The sequence below is a fragment of the Porites lutea genome, chromosome 2, assembly GCF_958299795.1.
Source record: "Porites lutea chromosome 2, jaPorLute2.1, whole genome shotgun sequence".
NCBI lineage: Eukaryota > Metazoa > Cnidaria > Anthozoa > Scleractinia > Poritidae > Porites > Porites lutea.
The window spans coordinates 36,280,475-36,303,388 of record NC_133202.1 but is presented as its reverse complement, the minus strand read 5'-3'; the positions used below and the strand labels follow the sequence as shown (position 1 = coordinate 36,303,388).

Sequence of the window (22,914 nt, the reverse complement as noted above, 5' to 3'; positions counted from 1 at the left end):
TTTGTACACAAACATGGCCGCCGATTCATTGTTTTGTACATAAGTATGGCCGCCGTGACGTCATGTGAAAATGATCTATTGCACAGGGAACACGCGTTTGCTTTTGAAGTGTCAGAAGGCAGCTGATTCAGCAAGGCTTTAATCTAAGGGACTGAGTCAGTGGGAATTCATTAAAATTTGACAACAATAGACTAAGCACATTACCATCCTTAATTAAAATCGTCTAGGTCCTTACGGTACATTGGTTCTTGAGAAGTCAACACATATCTGCTGATTAAATAGTATCTCGAAGTTTGTTACGTGGTTGTCCAATGCAGAGAGCTCAGAACGTGATAATTCGTGGTTCATCATACCGCGAAAGTGCTAACTGATTATCATGAAGTGAGCAAATGGACTAGGCTTTATTGCAAGTGAGTGTTAACATCATTATGTTGGAAATTTAACATGCGCCAAATTGCTCATTTTCCATATGCTATATGCCGAGAGGGTAAGCGAGAGATGTTTGATTTCAATCGCAAGAGCCGAGTCGAGGCCGACAGTTTAGACCCACCTTACTTTTTGTAAGTTTTAGATATAAGCCATGATGCAGTTTAACTTCCAATGTGACTAAGCTGTATAGCATTTCTAACGTTCTAACAGTAATCTCATGTTAAAATGCGTTGCTCTACCGTTCGATTCCCAACTTTATATTCAGCAGCTTTTTATGCTAGTACTTGTGATGGCTCTACGTTTCAAGTCCTTTAACAACCATTTGCGACTGGCGTCCATACAAATATAACAGGAAATATTTCGTGGTCACACGCCTTTTCATTTACTAACGTACTCCTAATCTTGGACGTTTTTGCTTATCAGGCGAAAACGCATACCATACCCCACCCATCCTCTCCAAGGCTGTTTTTTTCCAAGAGCTTTGGGGGAGAGAGACTCATGGGAATGAGGGGTTGGGGTCGTATTTGAAACTGGAGTGACAATTCTTGGTAAATCCATATTTACCAACACGTTTCCTCAGCCTGTCTTACACCGAGCCTTTGAGTCGGTACAACTCGCTCCGATGATCATTAAATACAGTATACGTTTGATTTGGGGTACTCTTTTTATTTAGTGATTCAGTGTCGGCACGATTTGGGACGATTAATGGGAATTACAGCAAAAAATGTCTAACTTTCAAGTCTAATAATTTCACCAATATTATACAATAATTTTGAAAATCGGCGGACGGCATCATTTTCACACCCACTGACCAACGTTTATATGCACCGCTTTTACAGTGGAAGTCATTTTGGCGATATCTGATGCTAAAAGTGCAAATTAACCTGAAAATCCTTTGAGAGCTAAAATAACTGTCACCATAAGACAAAGGTCGCTAACTACATCTCGGGGAAACTCCTGACGGGTTGAGAATGAAATAATTCATACTTCCCTTCTTGAATAAGATTTTTATTACACGCGACAAAAGTAATTTTACTCCTGATGAAATATGCTGATTTTGAAAGTTGAAATGCTCTGCGACAGGGAACATGCGTCAAAATGCTTTTTACTGAAGTAGTTCTTGTCATAAAAGTGTGACAACAAAAACGACAGCTCCTATTCACTACACTTAATTAAAGATTCGCTGTCACCTGTGCATGGCACTTCGAACAGCGACACACTCAGCTTTGACACCAGCTAGATGTCAGCGATGTGTAATCTATAAATGAAATGAATCTACAGAGAAAAGAAGGCTGATCTCGTTGAAAGTATTGCATTTCAGAGGAACACGTACAGTGGGGAGTGTTAGGTTGGTCAGAGAAATGTTGTTCGTAAAAAAATTAAGTGGATGTGACCTTTATCAAATTTTTAATTTACTACTGTGTGGCTTTTTGCCTTTTCTGTTTTTTTTTTTGTTTTGGAGTGCTGACAATCGGTTTGGCTCAAAGTTTCGTTTGAACAGTGGTTTGAGTCGAATTTAGTTTCAGGTAGCTTTCGTTGAACGTGATAAAACGAATTTAGTGGATCGAAAGTTTATACTTGCCAAGTGTAATTAATTACAAACTTTAAAGTTTAGTTCAGAACGTTTAACACTCCTCTCCAGTATTACTTACCAACATATTAGGTGAAAGATAACCTCATTTCTCAAAACGCGTTTTTGTTGCTTATTTTTCCTCGTCGTCTGTCGGTCGATCGGAAAAGTCCTTATTTTGGCTTCAAAATACCCTGGGTACCAGAGGTTTTTCTCGCGTGCGGCGGGAATTTTCGGTGTTGGCCGAAGGCCGACACATCTTCGGCCGTAGACCGAAGCCACGAGTGGCGAAGCCGGCGCGGGTCACTATAAAGACTTGACAGAAACCGGGAACCGCGCTAGAAAAGTCTCTGGCACCCAGGGTAGCTTCAAAAAGAAGAGAAGGACTGAAAAAGAGAAAAACGTTAAGATTACTTGTAATCCTTACCTTCATTTTAATTTTTACCCAGACGTAGTTGATCGATAAACAGATAATCGATAGAAATCGATAAAGAAAAAATCGTGTCCGATTTTAGAAATATCGATTTAATTTCCGATAGAAATTGACAATGATTTTTCATCGATTGTTATCAATTACTATCGATTCCTATCGATTGTTAACAATTTTGTCAATCGATAATAGTCGATAAACTATTTCTTCTGTGAGTTCAATTTCTATCGATTTCTGATATCAATCGATATTTATCTGCGGACTAAATCGATTAATGTCAATGATATCGATTTTTCTTGATTAACTACGTCGGGTTTTTACCAATATAGTGAAATCCCGCCTTACGGCCACCCCTGTAATATGGTCACCACGTTATTACGGCCACTTGTTTTAGGCCGCCCGGCAAAAACGACCATACATTTTCTTGTAAAGAAAGCCTCGCTTATACGGACGGTCACCTCGTTATTACGGCCAAAAATTTTTGGCCCATTGGTGACCGTATCAACGGGGTTCCACTGTACTCCTCTAACGGCGACGTCGCTGTCAGTCCTGTCAGTTCTGTCAGTTCTTTCATGTCATTTCATGATGTGCAGCGGTAAGAAGACTTGAAAAGGCTTAGTAGAAAAGGCTATAGCAGAATTATGAATGTCTCTGTATCGATCTATACGTATACAATAAACACAATACCGCTTGGAAAGTGTATTGTATGGTCTTAACGCATTCCTTGTTTTTATATCAGAAATCTCCGCTCACTCGTTCGATTTCTAATACGTCAACAACTGACCTTACGTGCACACTTTCCATGAAGTATTTTTACTAAGTGTACAACTGTTACTGGTGCTTTTCCTTTTCTGACAGGAACTCGCCATTTCAAGTGCAACTGAACTTACGTTCAACGGTAAAATGGCAGGAAATATCGAAAGCAGCAACATTGAGGCCAAGAAACTTGAGTTTTTCTGGGGTCCTGTCCCCACGTATTTCTGGGTCATAAGCGCTATCAATGGAGTCATTACTTTGGTATGTAACGGACTGGTTATCTTTCTTATTCTAAAACGTGATCGATTGTTTCGAAACCCTACAAACTGGCTCCTGCTATCATTAGCGTTGTCAGATTTAACAGTTGGAATAATAATGATTCCCTCGCTATTCATTTGTTATTTTTCCTCCATTCCCTGCAATTGGAGTGTGAATAAGAAAGTGTACGACTTGTTCCTTTACGTTTCGGTCACCAACCTCTGCTTTTTGACCATGGACAGATACATTGCCGTGGTTTTTCCGTTGAGATATACGCTGCTTGTTTCTAGGAGATCAACGATCAAGTTATTAATTACAGCCTGGCTCTTGCCACTGTTTGCATGCATTGCTCCTTACGTCGTAAAAGTTCTACCCATATCGGAAAACCAAAAGGAGGAAGCAGCAAAAGTGCTTGTGGCAATTAAACTAGGTATATTCGAGTTGCTGCCATGTTTTATCATGTTTCTGGCCTACATGCATATCTTCCAGATTAGCAAAAGACATGCACGTCATATAAGTTCCATCAATAAGAGCATACGAAGAGAAAGAAGTTCAACCAATCAAGCGAAATGGCACGCAAAATCAACCATAAGAGTTTTTTGTGTTGTGGTACCTTTGTTTGTTGTTTGCTGGACAATGGCATCATGGAGAGAGATATGCTCTGTATTCCGCGTCTGTTCAGTTCCTGCAACCGCTGTCCACGTTTCGCGACTTCTCCTCAAGGGTCACTCAATGATTGATCCTATAGTGTATGCTCTGCATAAAAAGGACATACGTAAGGAACTTGTTAAGATCATCACTGGGTGGTCAAAAATGCGGGGCATTAACTTCATGTCGAGAGGACGCTGCAGTGAACGTTCTTACACAATTTCATTCAACAGAGACCAAGAACGGAAAGAAGAAAACGAAGGAGTTTATAACAGACATTTTCGTACATTGCCTTAGAACAACAGCAACAACAAAAACAACAATCACAACGACAACCACAACAAAAAAAGTTACAGATCTTCTATACAGCTTTTGAAGCTTTTGCTACTTTATACCCCGCTCCATTGCAACCTGTGGGATATGTCCCAGACTGAGCAGTAAGGCTGGTTGTTTACGGGAACGATTTTCGTACGTACGAAGTTACGTAGCAACGATCACCGGTCGTCCGCGTCTGTAGAGAGGACTCCCCGCCCGGGAATTAAAGTGATCGCATTGCATTAAGGGAAGATAGTTGTATCCTCCTTCCGTGTCCGTCAAGAGAAGATCCTGGCGACTGTAATATAACCGGGACAGATAATAAGTAGCCTAGGTTTGTAAAAATACAATACAGTAAAAATGCTGCAAGGTTCGGATGACCAAACAGACAAAAATGTTATTCCGTTCATTGATGCCGCTCAGAATGCACCAGCTCTTTTGCACGAACCTTTGTTTAACCCTTGAAGCCCCAATATCCACATACAAATTCTCCAAACTGATCTCTATACATTTCCATAAAGAATGTGTTGAGAGAATGTGATAGAAGATCAAGGCATTTTCTCATTGTTGATCATTTTATTAATTCTCATAACCTAGTCTCTTGACAATGTATGGATATCGTTAGGAGAAAATTGATGTTGGTCACCATTGGGACTTAAAGGGTTAATACGAATAAAAGGAAGTCCTCGGTACAACGAACCATTTTCTTCACCCAGGGTGAGTAATAGTAAAACATACCGTAAAAAAAACCTAGATATAACAAAACCTCGTTTTAGCCAACAGACCGAACAGATTTGCCAGTTCCTTGACCCCTCGTCAAAAATACTTTTTAGAATGCTTTTATCACTGAATAGACTTCCTTATAGGTAAAACTTATATGTGTAACGAACCACTATGTTGCGATATTTTTAAAATATGTAACATATGATATGTAGCTTTTATGTTATGAAAAATAAAGACATTTTTATTATTATTATTTATTTATTTATTTTTTTATTTCGAGGTTCCACTGTACCAAAAGCCTTTTCAATGTACTTGGGATGAAACCCTCGTTGGGAGCCCATGAATGACATCGTAACTTTCCCTGCCACAAATTCAGTGGACACTGACACGAGGTTATAGTCTTTTAGTTTTCCACAGTTTTTTTTTTTACTTGAACTTTGACAGCAATTGCTCACTGCCTTCAGCACAATCACAAGATCGGCACGAGGCATTATTTCTAAACGGTGCATTCTGCCCAGGGGGTGTACTCCCTTGTATGGCCTTTGTAGGGGTGTACCGTTGGTTTCTGTGGTTTTTGTCCCCTTTGTCCCAAATAATCAGTAATAGGCCATTCCACGTTTTTTTTTTTTAATTTTGACATGGTCCAGTTAGCGAAAATCCGTCGACACCACTGAAAAGAGCGCCTTAAAATTAGTAAAATTGCCAAATTGAAAGCGATTCGTCTTAAGCGAGCCTTGATATAGCTCCGTAAAGCTGTCAAAATTTACAAAAGTCCCCCATCGCAGTAGAATTTTGCGACTTGTACCAAATATACATTTCACTCTCAGGATTTCACTCTTTGCATCGTGATCTCCCTGCCAAGAAAAGACAGGAAATGATAACACAAAAACTTTTTATTAAAACTGATACTGTATAAACGGATTAAACCAGTGCGAGGGCCGGCTATCCGCAACGTGGGTTGTTTTTTAAAAATAATTTTACTTTTTCAGCTCGATCGAGTTTATACTGTCTGCGACGCAAGCTAACGAGCGGGAAAAAAGACAATAGCACTTATGTTAGGTATAAATGAAGCCGCTGTTTTTTCTGTTCGCTTGTTTTTTGGTGTTTTTTTTGTTTTCCTTTTCAATGTATTTTTATACATTCGTGACACCAGGTGATATGCCTAAGATCATGTGGTTTTCGTAATATGACACGATTGCATAACCTTTACTGAAAAGGTTCTTGTTTATAAGCTTCAATCGGCCGGAGAAATACGTACACTGTGCCAAGGCAGGCAAACATGTTTGGCGTTTTGTTGGCGGGCCTCATTTGCCTTTCTTCTGGTTTTGTATCATGTTCGCCACCCGAGGCACCCAAGGTGTCCCTGGCTCTGTATTTTGAAAGCCTTTGTCCTGACTGCCAGCTGTTTATTCGCAAGCAGCTTTATCCAACTTACCTCAAGGTCGGCGAGATCTTTAATCTTACGCTTGTACCGTATGGAAACGCAGAAGAAAGGCGATCAGGAGACAAATGGGTCTTCGAGTGCCAACATGGACCGAAGGAATGCCAAGGGAACCTGATTGAGACATGCGCTATTGCTCTGCTGAAGAACATTTCGGTGTCTTTTCCTTTCATTCACTGTTTTGAGGAGAACACGGAGAAATCAGAGGATCCGCAACCCGCTGAGATAGCTGAGAAATGCGCCAAATCCTTGGGAATTGACTATTCTCCGATCGAGACATGCGTGAGTGGTCCCCAGGGAAACAGTCTGGAGCATCAGATGGCAGTAAAAACGAACGCACTTAAACCACAACACCAGTACGTTCCGTGGGTGACCCTGAACGGAAAACACACTGAGAAGCTGCAGAGGGAGGCAGAGAATAACTTGCTGAAGCTTGTCTGCAAATACTACACCGGACCCAAGCCATCGGCGTGCGAACAACAGCAGATTGGTCGCTGTTACAAGAATGAGAAGCACATACACATTTAGTGAATTCTCCTTTTATTTTCTCGCTGTAGATCATTTAGAAAGTCCGAAGCCGTATAGTACATAACATCAAGGAGCACGTCTCGGTCCGAAGCTGTTGTTGCTGTTTAGAGAAATGTACTCATTACACTGTAATTGAAAATAAACTGCTGTAGCTAATGCAGACTGCCGTTCTTTTTATGGGATGTCCTCGTCTCGCAAAACCTCGTCCTTGTCTCACAAACCGCTCCCTTTTATTAAATGCATTTTTATGATAGAGAGTGGACAGATTGATGATTTGCCTGATCGCGGGTTTTTATAGACCACTACACTCAAAAAGATTCCCGACTTCGGAGTTAGTCCTACATCGCTATAATCATATTGGATGGGGAAAGTAACCAAGCAGAAAGCAAGAACATGTTTAAGAAAATAGGTTAAAGCGGAAAGTAGAACTTCTGCGCGTATTTATTGTTGGGATTAGAAGATCATGTTTTTTTTAACCACACGGGGGTATTTGTGCCGCCTGCCTTCGACCTAGTCCATGGAACAAACAACACAACGCACAGACACCTGAGAGATCTGTACAGTCCCCGAAATGATTCCGACCCCGGAATGATCCCCTACCCTAAGATGAGCTAAGATGATCTAAGATGATCTAATCTCCTTTATGTCTACACCACCGACTCCGTGCCACCCTGGGGTGGCACGGAGGAGAAAATCAAAATTTTAGAAGAATCCTTAGAGTTATTATTGAAAAGGAAATGTGTCACAAGGAAGGAAGTAAAATAGATTAACTCTGTGTTCGACCTAGTCTAGTAGCTTCTAGTGGAGGAGCGCTGCGTGACGACTCTAAACACGGCTGTGAAGCAGACTATGTTCGACCACAACTGTTGCATTTTATTGCTAATGTCAATCAATTCGAGATTGATTGAACAAAACAGGAGTCAAATTTCCCTCCTGTCGTCTCCCGCAGTCGTTTTCTTACTGGGACGGACCATTTAGAAAAGTTATGGGGGGCGGGGAGAGGGGAATTTTCGAGTCGCAGGATTTTCTTTTCGTTATCAAATTCCTTGTATGAATTTTTTTAGGCCATAACATGAATATTTTTTAGGATTAATTGGCGTGCATGAATTTTTTTTCATTTAATTTTCCCTTGTCCAAATAGTGTACTTCGCTCCCCCCCCCCCCCCCCCCCCCGCCCCGGCATAACTTTTCTAATGGTCCGTCCCTTAGCAACGGAAATGAAAAATTCTCTTCAACTTCCTGTAAATCGGTCAACTGATAAATAGAGTTTCACTTGAATGCGAAGGTAACTTCGACAAAGAAAACCAGATATACATATTACATCATCTCAACGAGGAAGGAAGTCATGTCAAAATCACGAGTTTAATAAGACGAAGCAAATCGTGTGCTCTAATTGGCTGCCCGAGACGTTGACAAGATGGGTCTATAATCTTGCCCGCGGGGGGATTTCTCTCTTTCGTTTAGCAACAAAAACAAAAAAAAGCTTCTAGGCCTTACAATCACTCCTTTATTGAACAACCATGTCCGGTCAAGATTTCTTTACGTTTACGGACCTCACGCATAAATAACAAGTACAAGTGCATATATTATTTACACGGGGTACATCACCATGGCGCAACAACAATACATCAAAGAGTCATGACATTATCACGCGGTTTGACTGAAAAACGTGCGCGCGCACTCAAGATAGTATAAAGGTTGAAGTCCGCTCCTCTCGAATGTCTCACCTTTGCTGAAAATTCAAAAGAATCTCTCTTGACGAATCATGGTCTTGCTACGCATCTGCGCTGCCCTGTTCATCACACTTCCGTTGCTCACTGTCGCAGCTCCAGCAGCAGCTCCCAGAGTAGAAATAGCTTTGTATTATGAGAGCTATTGTGGAGGATGCAGAGATTTCATCAGAGACCAGCTTTATCCGACATTCCAGAAGGTTAGCCAAATCATGGACATAACGCTGGTCCCTTATGGCAATGCCGAAGAGACTCAAGATGGAAGTGAATGGCGTTTCAATTGCCAGCACGGTCCTCAAGAATGCGTGGGAAACTTGATCGAGACTTGCGCTATTTCCATCCTGCAGAATGTAACCTCTTATATGCCTTTCATTCACTGCGTTGAGGTAAATATCGAGAGTGGTGACCCACGTTCTGTAGCAGAGAAGTGTGCCAGCCAACAAGGAATTGATTTTACAGCAATCGACAAGTGTCAAAGTGGTCCCCAGGGAAATGCCCTCGAGCATAAAATGGCGCTGAAGACGAACGCTCTGAATCCACGTCATTATTACGTTCCATGGGTGACGCTGAACGGCAAACACACGGAGGATATACAGGAAAAGGCCACGTTCGATTTACTAGGACTGGTGTGTAGCACTTTTCAAGGTCCCAAGCCTTCTGCGTGTCAGGAAAAAGAAGCCATACATAACCGCTGCTACAAAGTTGCGTGACAGAATTCCCTCGTTTATAACTTGTCATGGTCATAACCCACATCATGAGAACTACAGACATTGGAGAAAGTATTTTCTTGCGTTAGGTTTCTGATCTTTTTTTTTCTTTTCTTGTGCAATCATTCTATATATGACTAACTAGGTTAGTACGGTACAACCCTTCAGAGTCCACTGTGACAAGAAATAAATGCAATAACTGAACTTTCACACATTCTTGCTTAATGACCCTTTGTGTGTGTTGGTAGTGTTATTTTATTCCTAATTATACACTGCATATGGCGTTGTCACACATCCATTAAATCTCCCTCAAGCACTTCAGTTCTCTGGGCAAACTTGTAACTGAGCCCATGGTGTCTACGAAATACTTTCCCAGAGAGGGTAGATTGTTGCCAGGCGTAGTTAATCGATAAAACGTTTATCTGTAACAATCGATAGTAATCGATGAAAATCGAATTCCGATATCAATGTATAGAAATCGATAAAAAATTTTGACTTTGATTAACAACGATTTCCCATAAAAATCGACAATTATTGATTTATCGACTGTTACCGATTACTATCAATGTTATTGGAAAAGACTTAAGTCATTTGGTAGAAATTCAACATTAACGCGATGTTGTCTGCACGGCATCAAAGGAGCTGTGTCACGAAATTCAGTCAAATCAGGTTATTGCAAAATGCCCGTTAAATTAAAGAAACACAAAAATAACCGCTTAAAACATTAAAATAACACAATACAACAGATGCCACGGATAGGCCGCAAAACTGAAGAAGATTGAAACGGATTGAAATGAGGGTTTTTGAAAACTGTTCAGCCTAACGGATTTTCAAAATTGATCTCTGCTGTTTGCAACTTCAAAAATAATGCTCAGGAGACACGTATTTGTTTGTCTCGAGTCTGTGATTTTGTCATTTCCATGTAATTTCTTTGCTTACGTTCCGTAGCCATTGAGGGCGAGTAATTGGCAAACAAAATGAACTAGACTGCCGTGACACAGCCCCTTTAATGCAGCTTTTTTAATTTATGAAATCCTAAAGATGCACAGTGAAATAACAGCTTTCGCCACACCAAGTACAATATCGATTTCTTTCGATTAACTACGCCCAGATCTATTTTGTTGCCACCAGGATGGCCAGCCTTCAACCTCTTTTAAGACCAAGAGAGAATGAGGTTATCCTTTCTTGTCGTAAGACCCTGAAAACCACACCGTGGCTTTTCAGCTCATACTCGTGCGAATAAGGGAGTGTTTTAGACTTGAAAGACATGAGTGTTTTCGCCCTTGAAAGCTTTAGACCAAGAAAGGTCAAAAGAGTAAATATAAAGCAGGTATCAGTGAGGCACCGATGGCATTATCCCATTCATTTGCACTTATTCTTGTGAAAAGTTAGCGCAGACTGTGAAGTGCTAAAAGTGGGAGAAATCATGTAACAACACTGTGGTGTTGGTGTTGGGGGGGGGGGAGGTTGTTGCGGTGGGAAGAGGGCTGGGAGGGAAGGCAAACTAAAGGAGGTAGGAGGTTTGGACCCTACGTTAAGACTCGCCAGGAAGCCCAGACAAGTGTCGGGCTCTTCAATGGCATGGATTTCTGAAACACTGTACGTCAGATACGACAACGGCTCGTGATTACGATGCATTACCGCCATGGCTTCATGTGTTCATCAGATAACTGTAATACATTTTATTGCATCGATTTGATTTAAAGCAAACAGAAAACTTAGAGCCTTCTTGTGTTTTCTAACTGTAAACTGAGGACTAAACGACAGGTCACTTCCAAACACGTGCTCATGACTTAAAGCAAAGGAGAACTCCAATCTCAAGTTTTAGTTTAAGTCGATTATTCATTTAAGCTCATGGCTTTGAATTCGCGGACACTGGAACAGCCAATGAAATGAATTGGTTTCTTGCGAAACGTTTTGAGATTTAAAGCAATAGAACAAAATGTTCCTTCTAAACACGTGCTCATGACTTAAAGCAAAGGAGAACTCCAATCTCAAGTTTTAGTTTAAGTCGATTCTTTATTTAAGCTCATGGCTTTGAATTCGCGGACACTGGAACAGCCAATGAAATGAATTGGTTTCTTGCGAAACGTTTTGAGATTTAAAGCAATAGAACAAAATGTTCCTTTTTTGTATTTTGGCAAAGCTCAAGTGTTTTTGTTGGTGCGGTTCAACCTGTTGATTTCAAGCATTTAATTAGAAAACAAACATGAGCTGTGATAATCAAGTTAAAAAAGTTTTTAATTGTGCTCTGCTCAAGCATGGAGGCAAAAGAAGAATATGACTATTTTCGAACACTTTCCCAAATGTAAAATTTCTTTGACTATGAATATAGTTGTGCAAACCGAGAAAATTAATTGAAACAAAGTCAATGATGATTTTTAATGATTCATTGAGTTTGCTTGGTGGGTTCGTCTGGTACCATGCATGGCAACTACTATTCAAAACGTTCTCGCCTTGAAAGCGTCAACTATGGTTCCTTTATTTTGTATCAGGATTTTCAAACTCTTCTCCTTACTTAGCCTTAATTTAGTATGTTGTAATTTATATTCTGATTCACTCGCGTCTGAGACAAAAAGTTGCGACGCTAGGGACCATGCTTGTAATTCCGAAACACGCCTTCTTGAAGATCGGGAAGACGGTGGTCCGACATTTGTAGGACGAAGTGGTCTTACACGATTAGATGGCTTTAAGGTAAGCTAATTCAACTCATCTATTTGCAATTTTTCTTAAACGTAGGCTTTGAAAGGATGACTCTATCCGATAAGTGCTATTTTCGAAAACAGACCGTTTGCCAGTGAGCGAGTTCTTCGGGGTGTCTCCTGATGTTGCGTGAATGTCTTGTGTTGTTTAACAGTACAAGTTTAAACCAGCTTTACTTCTGTGCTTGATCTCAGATCGGTATGCATTTAAATTTTAAAATATTTTTTGTTATGATCCTTTGTCATAAATGCTAACTACACCAGGATGTCGTTTATCTGTGGTTAATCGTTTTGTGATCCTTGTAATCATGCTTGCATTCATCACCGGCCTGGAACGGTAAAGTATAGAGAAATAAATCCCGTCAGTACTTTTATCAGATTTGAATGTTAGTATATTCGTCGCATAATTAAAATCTACTGTTATCGCTATTTTCCAGTCCTCCTCAGTCCCTAGATCTTGGTGACTGCGTGGTGGATTGCACTATAGTCTTAGTTACAAGGTTGCTTTTCTCAGTTACCCCTTTCCCAAACTCCACCTCGAAGACTCCTTCTTTCTTCAACTAAGCGAATTTAAGATCCAACTGACGTGACCGCAACGAGAACATCAAACAAACAAACAAACAAACAAAAACAATAGGTTTAATAAGCAAAACAACAACTTTGCACTTTTTGTGGAGCTCGTAAACAAGCAACGACGAAATTTTATTTCTCTATATGAACTTGAATATGGTACCTTGTAATTCAGCTTCGGGAGGATTCACCAACATTTGACAAAGGGCATGGGTAAGAATAATCGCGATAAAGACTGAAAAATGACAAATTCACTTTTTTAAGCGACTTTCTCGTTGCCGTCGCGTCAATAGATATCAAAGTTCCTAGTTGAGATAGACTGACTCGTAGAGGTAGGCTTTCGAGTGGCCCATTGCTCACCGTTGGTATTGCGAGTGAGATACGTTTAAACTGAGGCTGTCTCACAAAATAACGAGGCTATTGCTGTGCATGTTGTCAGAGATCTGTGTCTTAGGCCTAGGCCAAACGACGGACCTTTCATGAGACGAACCAAACTTGGTATGTTAAGTTCATGAAAAGTTCGACGTCTGGCTCAGTTACGTTCGTCTGAATGAGTTTGGATCGTCCAACACCCAACACGTGAGTGGTCATACTACGTTTATTGATAATTACACAGGTTGGTTATGTGGAGGAAGTAGACTTAGGAGATTGCTGGAGAGACCGAATTACGAGAGCAATGAAGCCACTTTTATTTGGTAAGATACATTCATATTCAAAGTCATCGGCAGTTAACTATATACACCATGGTGTTGATGGGTTGCACCACACCCCAAGGCATATGTGTTCTTTTATATCAAAGGCTTTACTGTGTTTGCAACAATTCTTCGTTTTGTAGATTTGTTGAAGTGTGACGCAGATTTCTCTTGCATATCTGAAAATGCTCCGCATAACCAGTATACATTTGCATTATGGTCAGACGATCCTAGCTGTACCTTAGTTATCACCCATGGCCAGTTGTAATGTAATCCAAGACAGTCTTTGATTTTAGATTCCATGCAAGATGTGTATATATTCCGGACACCCTTTGTCAGTGGGACTTGTATTTCGGACTCCAATAGTTAGCGGGATTCCAGATTCCTTACACGGCTGAATTCCGGATTCCAAAGTCCAGTATTCCGGAGACCAGAAGCAAAAGCGCATGCAGGCAATGTAGCTAGGCTGCAGACATAGCAGATGGCTTGCCTCCTTTAATCAGTTGGTTGGATTTTGAGGTTAACGCTCCCTTACAGGTTTTTAACACTTTTTCTAACTAGGAGATAAAGGCAATTCGTGAAAACTCAGTCTTAAAACTAACCAGGGAACATGTGCTTTTCACCACAACAGAAATTCCTCACTTTTTGACAAACGAAGAATGTGACTACATAATAAAGCTGGCTGAGCAAAATGGCCTTGAATCAAGTATCGCTCGCGGGGGATTGACGCCAAAGAAAGACTTGGAAGTACCAAAAGTTGAAAGTAAGTAGCTACATGCATGTAGCTAAGACCTGAAAAAATTACATCACATGTGCATGTATCGATTATAAAATTAACGCTACTAGTCAAAAAAAAAAAATATATATATAATAATAATAATAATAATAATAATAATCAGTAACAATTCTCACCTGGTGACTTAGAAAATTTTCCTCTTTTGACGGACAAATCGCACACAAAACCGACAACCCTTCGATCTAATCTCTTACCTTCTTATGATCAGACTATAAGAACAGAGAGGGCTATTCCATTATAATAGCGGAGCTCCACGCGCGCACAAAGTACACGCGCGTGGGCGGAGTCCCATAGCTAAGAAAATCTATCCATCCCAGAAAATTTGGTAAGCACGTGACCGTGCACCGACCGCCTCCGACCGTCCGTCCGCACCACAGGCATGCCAATGTAAAATAACCCAATCAACAAGTATGGCAACCCAAATGCAACTCGTGGTTATTTTGGCTGGAAATCGCATAGCCACCCGAGTCTTTTAAAGCAGAGACAACTGAAGAGGCAATAAAGACGATAAGGGAAAGCGGAAGTTGTTTCTGTATCCGTGTTGTCTGAAGTATTAAGTTTAGATTAATTATGATGTCCACAAATTTGGAAAATAGAGCAAGAGAAAGACAGAGAAAAAGAGAAAGTAAGCGGCAGGCCAGCGAATCAACGAGAAAAAGGGAGAGAGATCTAGAGCAAGAGATAAACAACAAAGGAGACATTTTTTTTGTTGGAAGAACAACATGAGAATTTTGCAGTGGCAGTGAGAAAATAAGAAATGCTAGCGGCCACTATTGGAAGGTGAAAATGAGCGGCAGTAAAAAATAGTAAATGAGAACACGTACGACATTTCCGCCATAAAATGTGTAACTATAAGAACTTTTTGGAACTTTCACGTTGTAGTCGTGCAAAACAACGGCAAAGAATTGTACAAGAAAAGTGTGCTGCACGAACAAAGTTGCTTTTTTGCTAATTAGACATATTGTTGTTTTTCACCGTCAATTCTCCGGCGTTGCCTTAGCCGCTTAGCATTACACGAGATTGTGTTTTCTTTTTTAAACAAACTATAAATATTATCGAGAGCTTCGCCTTTAGCCCTGGATAAATCTATCTATTATACACACCTTTGCTAAATTTTCTGAGGGAGTATATGAAAATAAAAGGAATTTCTGATGACTGTAGAACTGAAGTAAGGATTTTCTGAGAGGACATACCTAGCAGAAAAGCTTCTTTTCATTCAAGGCACATCAGGTACTTTTTCTGAGAAATATATATTTTCATGCATTTTTCTGAGCGCTTTGACGAAAAACGATCACTTTACTGTGAGTTGAGTACTTCTTTAACTCGAGGTACGTGGTGTACCAAATGGAATGGTGCTTAACCTCGTATATGTTTGCATCATTTACTAAGGGAATATAGCTGCTCCTCGCTAATTGCCTTCTCCACCTCCTTCGTCTTTTTCATCATCTACTACTTTGTAGGCGGAAAAGGAGAAGGTGCGGCAGGGATTTTTGAAGCTTGGGATATAAACTATGACGGAAAAGTTACAGTTGAAGAGGTATGGTTGAGTTCATGATTGTCTTTTTCAAGAGCGTCCGCCTCGATTTGAAACCGAATATTCTTTGTAGGAGGACTGGTGCGTTGCGCGTGAAACCTGACAAGACTATTTTTTTTTTCTCTCAGAAGTAACTCACATTAATTTGTTGTTTTTCCTTGTTTTGTTTTTGTTTTTGTTGTTGTTTTTGTCGATTGTCTTACACTCTAGTGAGTACCGCATTTTCTCGATTAAACGCCCCTGGCGTTTATTTAAAACTTGGCCTCAGGGACCCGGCGTTTATTTGAAGCCGGCGTTTAATCGGGGTCCGGCGTTTATTAATGAAGTAAAATTTTCATCATTTTTAGGTTGATGTATTATTTCACATTCTTTGAGACCCGTGCGCAGTTTGTCAAGGCGGGACGATTTCTCCCTTGGACCCGACCTGACATAATGTCCCTGTATCTCATACATTCGTTATTACATACGGCATTACATACGGCACGTGTATATTGTAATCAGTATTTATGCAAATAGAACAAAACGTTTAAAGTTTAAAAACGGCAATGTCGCAATGTCCCTATTACTGTTCACTGCGCGATTTCCACCCAGAAACGACAATTTTTGACAAGGCTAAAACAACTAATAAACAAACGCTGGAGGGATCCTCGACAGCGAGGACAGCGAGCACGTACTACAACGAAAGAAAGAGAGTGCGTCAGTCATAACAACAGGAACGTGAACATTGCTATATATTTTCAATTTTGTTTTGTTGTACAGCATGTACATCGCAGTTAATGTTACGTCAGACTTGTTCGTTAAGCATTTATTAAAATAACAAAAGCAGTATACCGTACAGGTACGTGTCATAGCAGTGCTTTTCTAGTGAATATCTGCACTTGTTGGCTCGACGCAAATAAACGCCGGGACTTCGATTAAACGCCGGGACCGCGAACAAACGCCCCCGGCAGTTTTGACCCGACGTATAAACGAGGCCGGCGTTTAATCGGGGTCCGGCGTTTAATCGAGAAAATACGGTATATATACTCTTCCACTGGTGCTTCCACAAGCGCTGCGCCACACTCTCAGTTTAAAAAAGCACTTTGTAAGGTTTTATCATTTTCTTTTTGAACAGGTGATTGATTTCGCTAAAAGATACATGTATGTCATATTTAGTGAAGGTGATCTAATAGAAATGTAAGTGATTTTTTAGAAGTATTCAAAGTCGCTACTTGACCCTTCACATGCAGAAATATGACTTTGCAATTGTACCAGATAAAGATAGAAATAATGTACTTGTAGGTGGAGTGGCTTCTCGGGCTGAGTACGCTCTAACCTGCTCGAAGCCTGAGTGGGGAGAGAAAGTGGAAAATTTATCTTTCCTTTACTTTCATACAACCCTAAACCCCTTAATTTTAATTTTCTTCTCAACCACGCGGATTTGGGACCCTGCAATAGTAATACCTAAATCTAACACTGACGAATGAACGTCAAATTTTAGGTTTCGTCCACAGACATAGAGAGTGACCATAGATAGCAAAAATGCTTTTTTTGTCTTTTGATGAACTAAAAAGATATTTTTTTTGTCCGCTTAACAGACTTCACAAAGTGAATGTGACTGAATTAGATGACGGTAAGTACATGGGCAGATGGCATTTTGTGCGTAAAAATTGAAAAACTTAATTTTAAGTTGACGAATCAGCCCATTCGTTTACTCTGCAGGTGTCATCACGTTCAAAGAGTTCGAAAATATGAACACGCGTGGCGCGGATACCATGATGTACGTTGCTAGCAAAACTCATCCAAAGTACAGGTCTCGGTATAGCGATCAGACTTGGATTAACCAGAGATATCTAAGGGATCCTGTATTGGATAGAATAATGGAAAGGTAAAGAATTGAAGAAGTGGTGAAGCCATGCACTTGGTAATTACAAGGTCATTGCATTTTACTTCCAACGTGTCTAATGATCAGCGCAGTGTTATAGCATATTTTCACGTTTATATTCCTACAGAGTGATCAAATTAACCAAGCTACCAAAAGAGATCATTTACGGAAGCGAGCGAATACAGGTGAAGTTTTTTTTTTTTTTACCACAATCAAATGAAGAGAACTAAACCCGGCTTTTTGGGGGTATGAAAGGGTAGAGAATTGTCCTATACCTCAAGAATCCAATGCAGCTCGCGTCAGTGCAAATCTTTATCTATCTATTCCAGTGGCTGATTTTCAAATTTAAAAGTTAAAATTTGCATGGAATAGTTTCGAAATAGTTTTTTTTTTGCAGTGTTATTTACGGATTAAACCGTCACTGCGGAAACCCCTTGTTATTGTTTGACTGTATAAATGCTCCTTTAAAATTGTCTCTGAGATTGTAGTCCAGTTATGCTTACAAAACTCCATACAAACCGTTCTAAATTTTTTCCCGTCGACCCAAAAAAAAATTAGAAGGATTTGTATGGAGTTTTCTGAGTATAACTGGGCTACGATCTCAGAGTCAATTTGCCCCCAAATGCTCGTTTTTGGCAAGTAGGCCTCTTGGACATTGTTCTTTGAGAATATCCTGACAAATCCCATAATTTTAGAAATTTCATTTTTATGACGTCATCACTTTAGTACTCTATTCAGAAAAGAGTTATTTCGCTCATACCTTACCTTACAAATGTTAGGTTTAAATTATCGAATGTTTCATTGCTAACATTTTTAAAGATATTTATTTTACAATTTTTCGTTCCCCCAATGGACGACAACTATTTAAGCAAATAGAATATAGTGACAATAACGCAATTATACAATTATGGCACGATTGTTGTGCATTTTTTTGCGCTACGGGGGCAATTTTTGTATAGATACTTCGCCAGGATCTGCTACTTGTGGTCTTACCTAAGTTTTGAATATTTCAGAGTCCTTCCTATGATCGTTGAGATTGCAGCTTGTGTAAAATTGTGTGGAAATCGATGGTACAAAATTTGAGGAAATCTATTTGCTTTTGTGGAAATTCAAAGACAACTACCTGAAGTAGTCAGTTTCTATGTTGGTGTCAAGCAAGCTCATACCTTAATATTTTTAATTGACCTTTGCGTTAATTTCGTTTAGGTTGTGTATTATGACAAGAACGGCCATTACAATGCGCATTTTGATTCTGAGACTCACACTATGAGCCACGTTCCTTGCTGCCATCAAGTTGATGAAGCAGTAATGCTCAGCTTTGAAAGTCCTTGCAGACTTTGCAGGTAAGGTAAAAGTTCATAGCAACACGTGGCGAGAGAGAGGGAGTGGAGGCCTTGGGCGACCTGTAATCCGCCCGGCTCCCTACCTTTTGAAGCCTTAAATCTTAACCAGTCTAAATGCAAGCTGTAAAGTTTTCAGGCTAGATATAGTACCACATAAGTGGATAATATAACAAAATAAAAACAAAATGGAAGTTTGCCGCCCTGTGTGGCTAATTCCTATTCATTAAAAGCTGTTTCGCTCTTGCCGAAATTAGACCCTATTTGGTATAAAAATAACTTCTTTCACATTTAATAAGCAACTATCTGAACTATTAATAAATGTTTAACTTTGTAAATTAGGATTTTTTCGTTAACAGAGGTTAGCCTCATCTCTTTTAAAGGCGCGTTACTGAAGTTCAAACTAGTCTTTTTACTTAAATAATTTGAGGTAAACGAGTAAGTGAATAAATGAATGGATGAGTCAATAATAAATGCTAAATACAAGCTGCAAAAATTAAAGATTTTTATTTGTACGTCAAAAACACTTGAAGGCATCAAATGCCATGCAAGATAATAGGGCCATTTATTCGAGGAAAAGGACGCGTTTTGATACTGGGACGCGTCTTAAATAAGACGCGAACTGGACCATTAATTTATACGAGCATGTCTTATCTAAGTCTTCTGTATACTTAAACTTACTTTTAAAGTGTAAGTTTATAATACGAAGATAGAAGATTGATTAGTCAATATAAATTGTGATAGTTTGAAGTTAAAAGGGTAGGCTTACACCAGCAGATGTTATGCATTTGTCCAGGAGGTCTGTTATCGCCTTCTCCTTACATAATAACAAAAAATCTTTTTCCTCCGCGATGGACCAAGTGTTTCTTTTTAGCTTTAACGGCGTGCTCATTGTATTTGAGCGAAGAAAAAAAATAAAGCCGAAGAGGTAAGGAAACGAAAACGCGTTGTAATTTGTAAACAATTTTTCGCAGCCAGTGGCCTGCCAGTCCACCGTGGGGCAAGCGATAATTTTTCCTCCAAAAATTAACGCATGCGTACTATGTGTTCGCGTCTTACGTAAGACGCGAGGGTCATTTATACGAAGTTTTTCTCGCCTTAGCTAAGACGCATCTTATCTAAGAACAGGTGTTAAGGGCTGTTCTAAAATAAGACTCGTCTTAGCTAAGTTGCGTCTTATTTTAGACGAAATGTGCCGCTTATGCGGAAAGTTAGCATCTTATTTAAGACGCGTCTTATTTTTCCTCGGATAAACGGTCCTAATAATTAATTTATAAAAGCGAGGTAGCTAGAGTACTAGTCAAGAGTCAACGAATTTTCCATACTTACATACATACTGAATCTCCTCCTTAGGTACATAACCATATTGTATTATCTTAATGATGTGGAGGCTGGAGGAGAAACAGCTTTTCCTGTTGCGGACAACAAAACATTAGACATGGAAGTAAGTCAGTAACTGAGAGAGTCCCTCTCCGGTTGCATTCGATTATCGTACAGTCCATCCAAAGATTTTGCAGTTAAAAGATGGCTCTTGTAGTTTTTTTTATTTTTATTATTTTTGTATTTTCATTTTTCGTCCTTCAGATGAAAGCGTCCTTAATATTTAGCGAACTAGTACAAAATGTGAAACACCTACAAACTGATTTCTTGTCACATTTACCCTATAATTAGACTGCTTGCAGTCCGCCTTTTCTCTTAAAATCCGTCTGGTTCTTGATCTCATCCAGCGCGATTGCAAACCACGATGTTATTATATGGCGATCGAGACGAGACGAGAAATGTCAGCAGTCTGTTATATTTTCTTCTCGGGCTTACGCCCTCGTTTCTCGCGCCAAGCGGCTTCGACGCTTACGTTTTGCGTTGTAGTAACTTTGCAAAGAAAAATAAGAGACTGCTCGAAGTCTACCTTATAATTGCTGGTTTGGTGAAAATAATCCTCTATTACAAAATGTAGATTTATCTGGCCCTAACCAGTGCCAATCTCTCATCAGGCTTCAAGAATGACATGTATGTTTTTAAAACGAATAGAATTTAAGCAACAGATTCTGGGCATTTTTGGTAGATAGGTCGACATTTATCTTTGTAGTCTTTTAGTCTTGTGTTGCAATATCTAAGAAATCGTTCATGAGATTAAACTGAAAACAGGTGACACCCATGATGAATAATTGGCCAGCGTTTTAGAAATAGCACTGTGATTATACCCTTGTCTTCAACAGTATCTCAGAAATAGCCGCGCAAAGTTGGACTTTTATAACCTTAGCCACAACTGCCACAAGGGCAATCTCGTGCTTAGTCCCCGGAAAGGAACGGCGATCATGTGGTACAATCATCTTATGGATGAAGAAAGCGGTTGGCTTGGAGAAATGGACGAATATAGTTTACATGGTGGATGTGACATACTGAAAGGAGAAAAATGGATCGCAAATAACTGGGTAACAGCACCATATAAGGACGAGGTCCATATAAAAAGCACCTGGCTTACTTTCAAGCACTAACATGATTTCTCCATTTGTTATACATTTTCCTGCTGTCTACAGTGAAGTAAGTGCCTTTGCAGGGTCTCTATCACGTAAAGTATCAGCTCTAGACCGCAAATTCCGCGGACTCAGAATCCCCGAATCGTTTTTGGATTCACAGTTAGCTGTAAGCGTACTAACCTTTAAACAGGGCAAGTGAGCTGTTATGGCCTTTCAAGGGAAGGGAGTAGCTGGGTCGCCATGTTGCACCCATTTTAAGAGCAACAGCCATCGAGCATTGACTGGTAACAGTTTTTAAAAATTGATTTCCTTTATTTTTTGCTCATTGAGAGCTTATACTAGGTAGATAAGAAAATTGATGTGAATTATTTCTGCCAAAAGAATTAAAATTTTAGAAAAATATAAAAATATTGGTTTTCGTGGTTGGAGACTCAAAATAGCATAACTCTTAACCCGAAACTCGTTAACATCAACTCTCCTCAAATGCGTCAAAAATAGCGCGCTCATGGAGATCGCCCCATGTAATGGAATCCCAGGCAGTATTGGATTATGGATTCTACGCAGTAGATACCAGTGGATTCCGGATTGTTTGTCACTGGAACTTAGATTCCATATTTCAATCGTTAGTGGGATTCCAGATTCATTAAACTTCATTAAATGTGAATTAAAGCGAAGAAAGAAGTAAAATTTCAAAATGATGGAGAATAGTGCCATAAAAGAAAAGAATTTTTTTTGTTAGCCATCCGTACGCTTTCTCTTTTAGTTCCATTGGTTGACAGGGGTGCTTCCACTCAATATTCCGGCAGTTCCAGCAAGTGTTAAAAACATTTTTGCGAATGCCGGAGGCTATTATTGTTTCAGTATTTGCTTGTTTGTTTTGTTCTTATCCTTATTTTCTAGAAGTGTTCATAATAAAACTGGGGTTAGAAAAAAAAACGCTATGAAAATTAAGGTTACGGAAGTTAATCAACGCTCCACTTCCAAGAACCAATCATTTTACTGTTAGGTACCTTGGTATAAGTGGATAAGTAGATCAAACAAAATTAAACTGGTGAGATGAAAATAAAAAATAGAAAAATGATCAACAGGCTAATACCAGGCGGATATTTGAACAACCTTAATTAATTGTCAGAAATATCTTTGCAATTGGCTCGGGGGCAAATTACGAAAAAATAAAACATTCAATTACACAAAAAAACTTTTAATGTTTTCATACTGCTTAATTGATTAAACCTGGGTGACGTTTTGAGATTTCTAATCTCTATTTGTGTTAGTCTTACAGCATTCAACAATCCATTGAGATTAGCATTTACAACTTGAGTGCTTTTGCAGACATTGAATAACTCCTATTTCTGGTGAAATTATCGCCTTGACTTAAAGTGTCTAGAAGGTTATTGCTTTGGT

The 22,914-nt window shown here is 39.6% G+C and overlaps 4 protein-coding genes across 4 annotated transcripts; all 4 read left to right on the top strand.

Annotated features, from left to right (window-relative positions):
- The first annotated feature begins 1,709 nt into the window (after positions 1-1,709).
- Positions 1,710-4,616, top strand: LOC140926933 (trace amine-associated receptor 6-like). Its single transcript, XM_073376607.1, has 2 exons — positions 1,710-1,777; positions 3,288-4,616. Exon 2 carries the CDS (start codon positions 3,333-3,335, stop codon positions 4,386-4,388), a length of 1,056 nt encoding a protein of 351 aa, XP_073232708.1. The 5' UTR covers positions 1,710-1,777; positions 3,288-3,332; the 3' UTR covers positions 4,389-4,616.
- A 1,763-nt stretch (positions 4,617-6,379) lies between these two features.
- LOC140928497 (gamma-interferon-inducible lysosomal thiol reductase-like) lies at positions 6,380-7,258 on the top strand. Its single transcript, XM_073378253.1, has one exon. It carries the CDS (start codon positions 6,409-6,411, stop codon positions 7,096-7,098), a length of 690 nt encoding a protein of 229 aa, XP_073234354.1. The 5' UTR covers positions 6,380-6,408; the 3' UTR covers positions 7,099-7,258.
- Positions 7,259-8,764: 1,506 nt separating this feature from the next.
- Positions 8,765-9,745, top strand: LOC140926932 (gamma-interferon-inducible lysosomal thiol reductase-like). The gene has a single exon (XM_073376606.1). The coding sequence runs from the start codon at positions 8,864-8,866 to the stop codon at positions 9,536-9,538; it is 675 nt and encodes a 224-aa protein (XP_073232707.1). The 5' UTR covers positions 8,765-8,863; the 3' UTR covers positions 9,539-9,745.
- Positions 9,746-11,997: 2,252 nt separating this feature from the next.
- On the top strand, positions 11,998-21,567 carry LOC140926931 (transmembrane prolyl 4-hydroxylase-like). Its single transcript, XM_073376605.1, has 11 exons — positions 11,998-12,229; positions 13,424-13,502; positions 14,131-14,262; positions 15,756-15,832; positions 16,944-17,005; positions 17,407-17,441; positions 17,531-17,696; positions 17,821-17,878; positions 18,900-19,036; positions 20,387-20,477; positions 21,250-21,567. The coding sequence occupies exons 1-11, from the start codon at positions 12,008-12,010 to the stop codon at positions 21,526-21,528; spliced, it is 1,338 nt and encodes a 445-aa protein (XP_073232706.1). The 5' UTR covers positions 11,998-12,007; the 3' UTR covers positions 21,529-21,567.
- Positions 21,568-22,914: the final 1,347 nt, after the last annotated feature.

Excerpts from the sequence above, each read along its gene's own strand:
- LOC140928497 (XM_073378253.1), top strand. The coding sequence starts at position 6,409 with ATGTTTGGCGTTTTGTTGGCGGGCCTCATTTGCCTTTCTTCTGGTTTT.
- LOC140926933 (XM_073376607.1), top strand. The coding sequence starts at position 3,333 with ATGGCAGGAAATATCGAAAGCAGCAACATTGAGGCCAAGAAACTTGAG.
- LOC140926932 (XM_073376606.1), top strand. The coding sequence starts at position 8,864 with ATGGTCTTGCTACGCATCTGCGCTGCCCTGTTCATCACACTTCCGTTG.
- LOC140926931 (XM_073376605.1), top strand. The coding sequence starts at position 12,008 with ATGGTTCCTTTATTTTGTATCAGGATTTTCAAACTCTTCTCCTTACTT. Across the intron at positions 17,442-17,530 it reads TGTGACTGAATTAGATGACG|GTGTCATCACGTTCAAAGAG; the intron begins GTAAGTACATGG and ends TTTACTCTGCAG. Across the intron at positions 17,697-17,820 it reads TTGGATAGAATAATGGAAAG|AGTGATCAAATTAACCAAGC; the intron begins GTAAAGAATTGA and ends ATATTCCTACAG.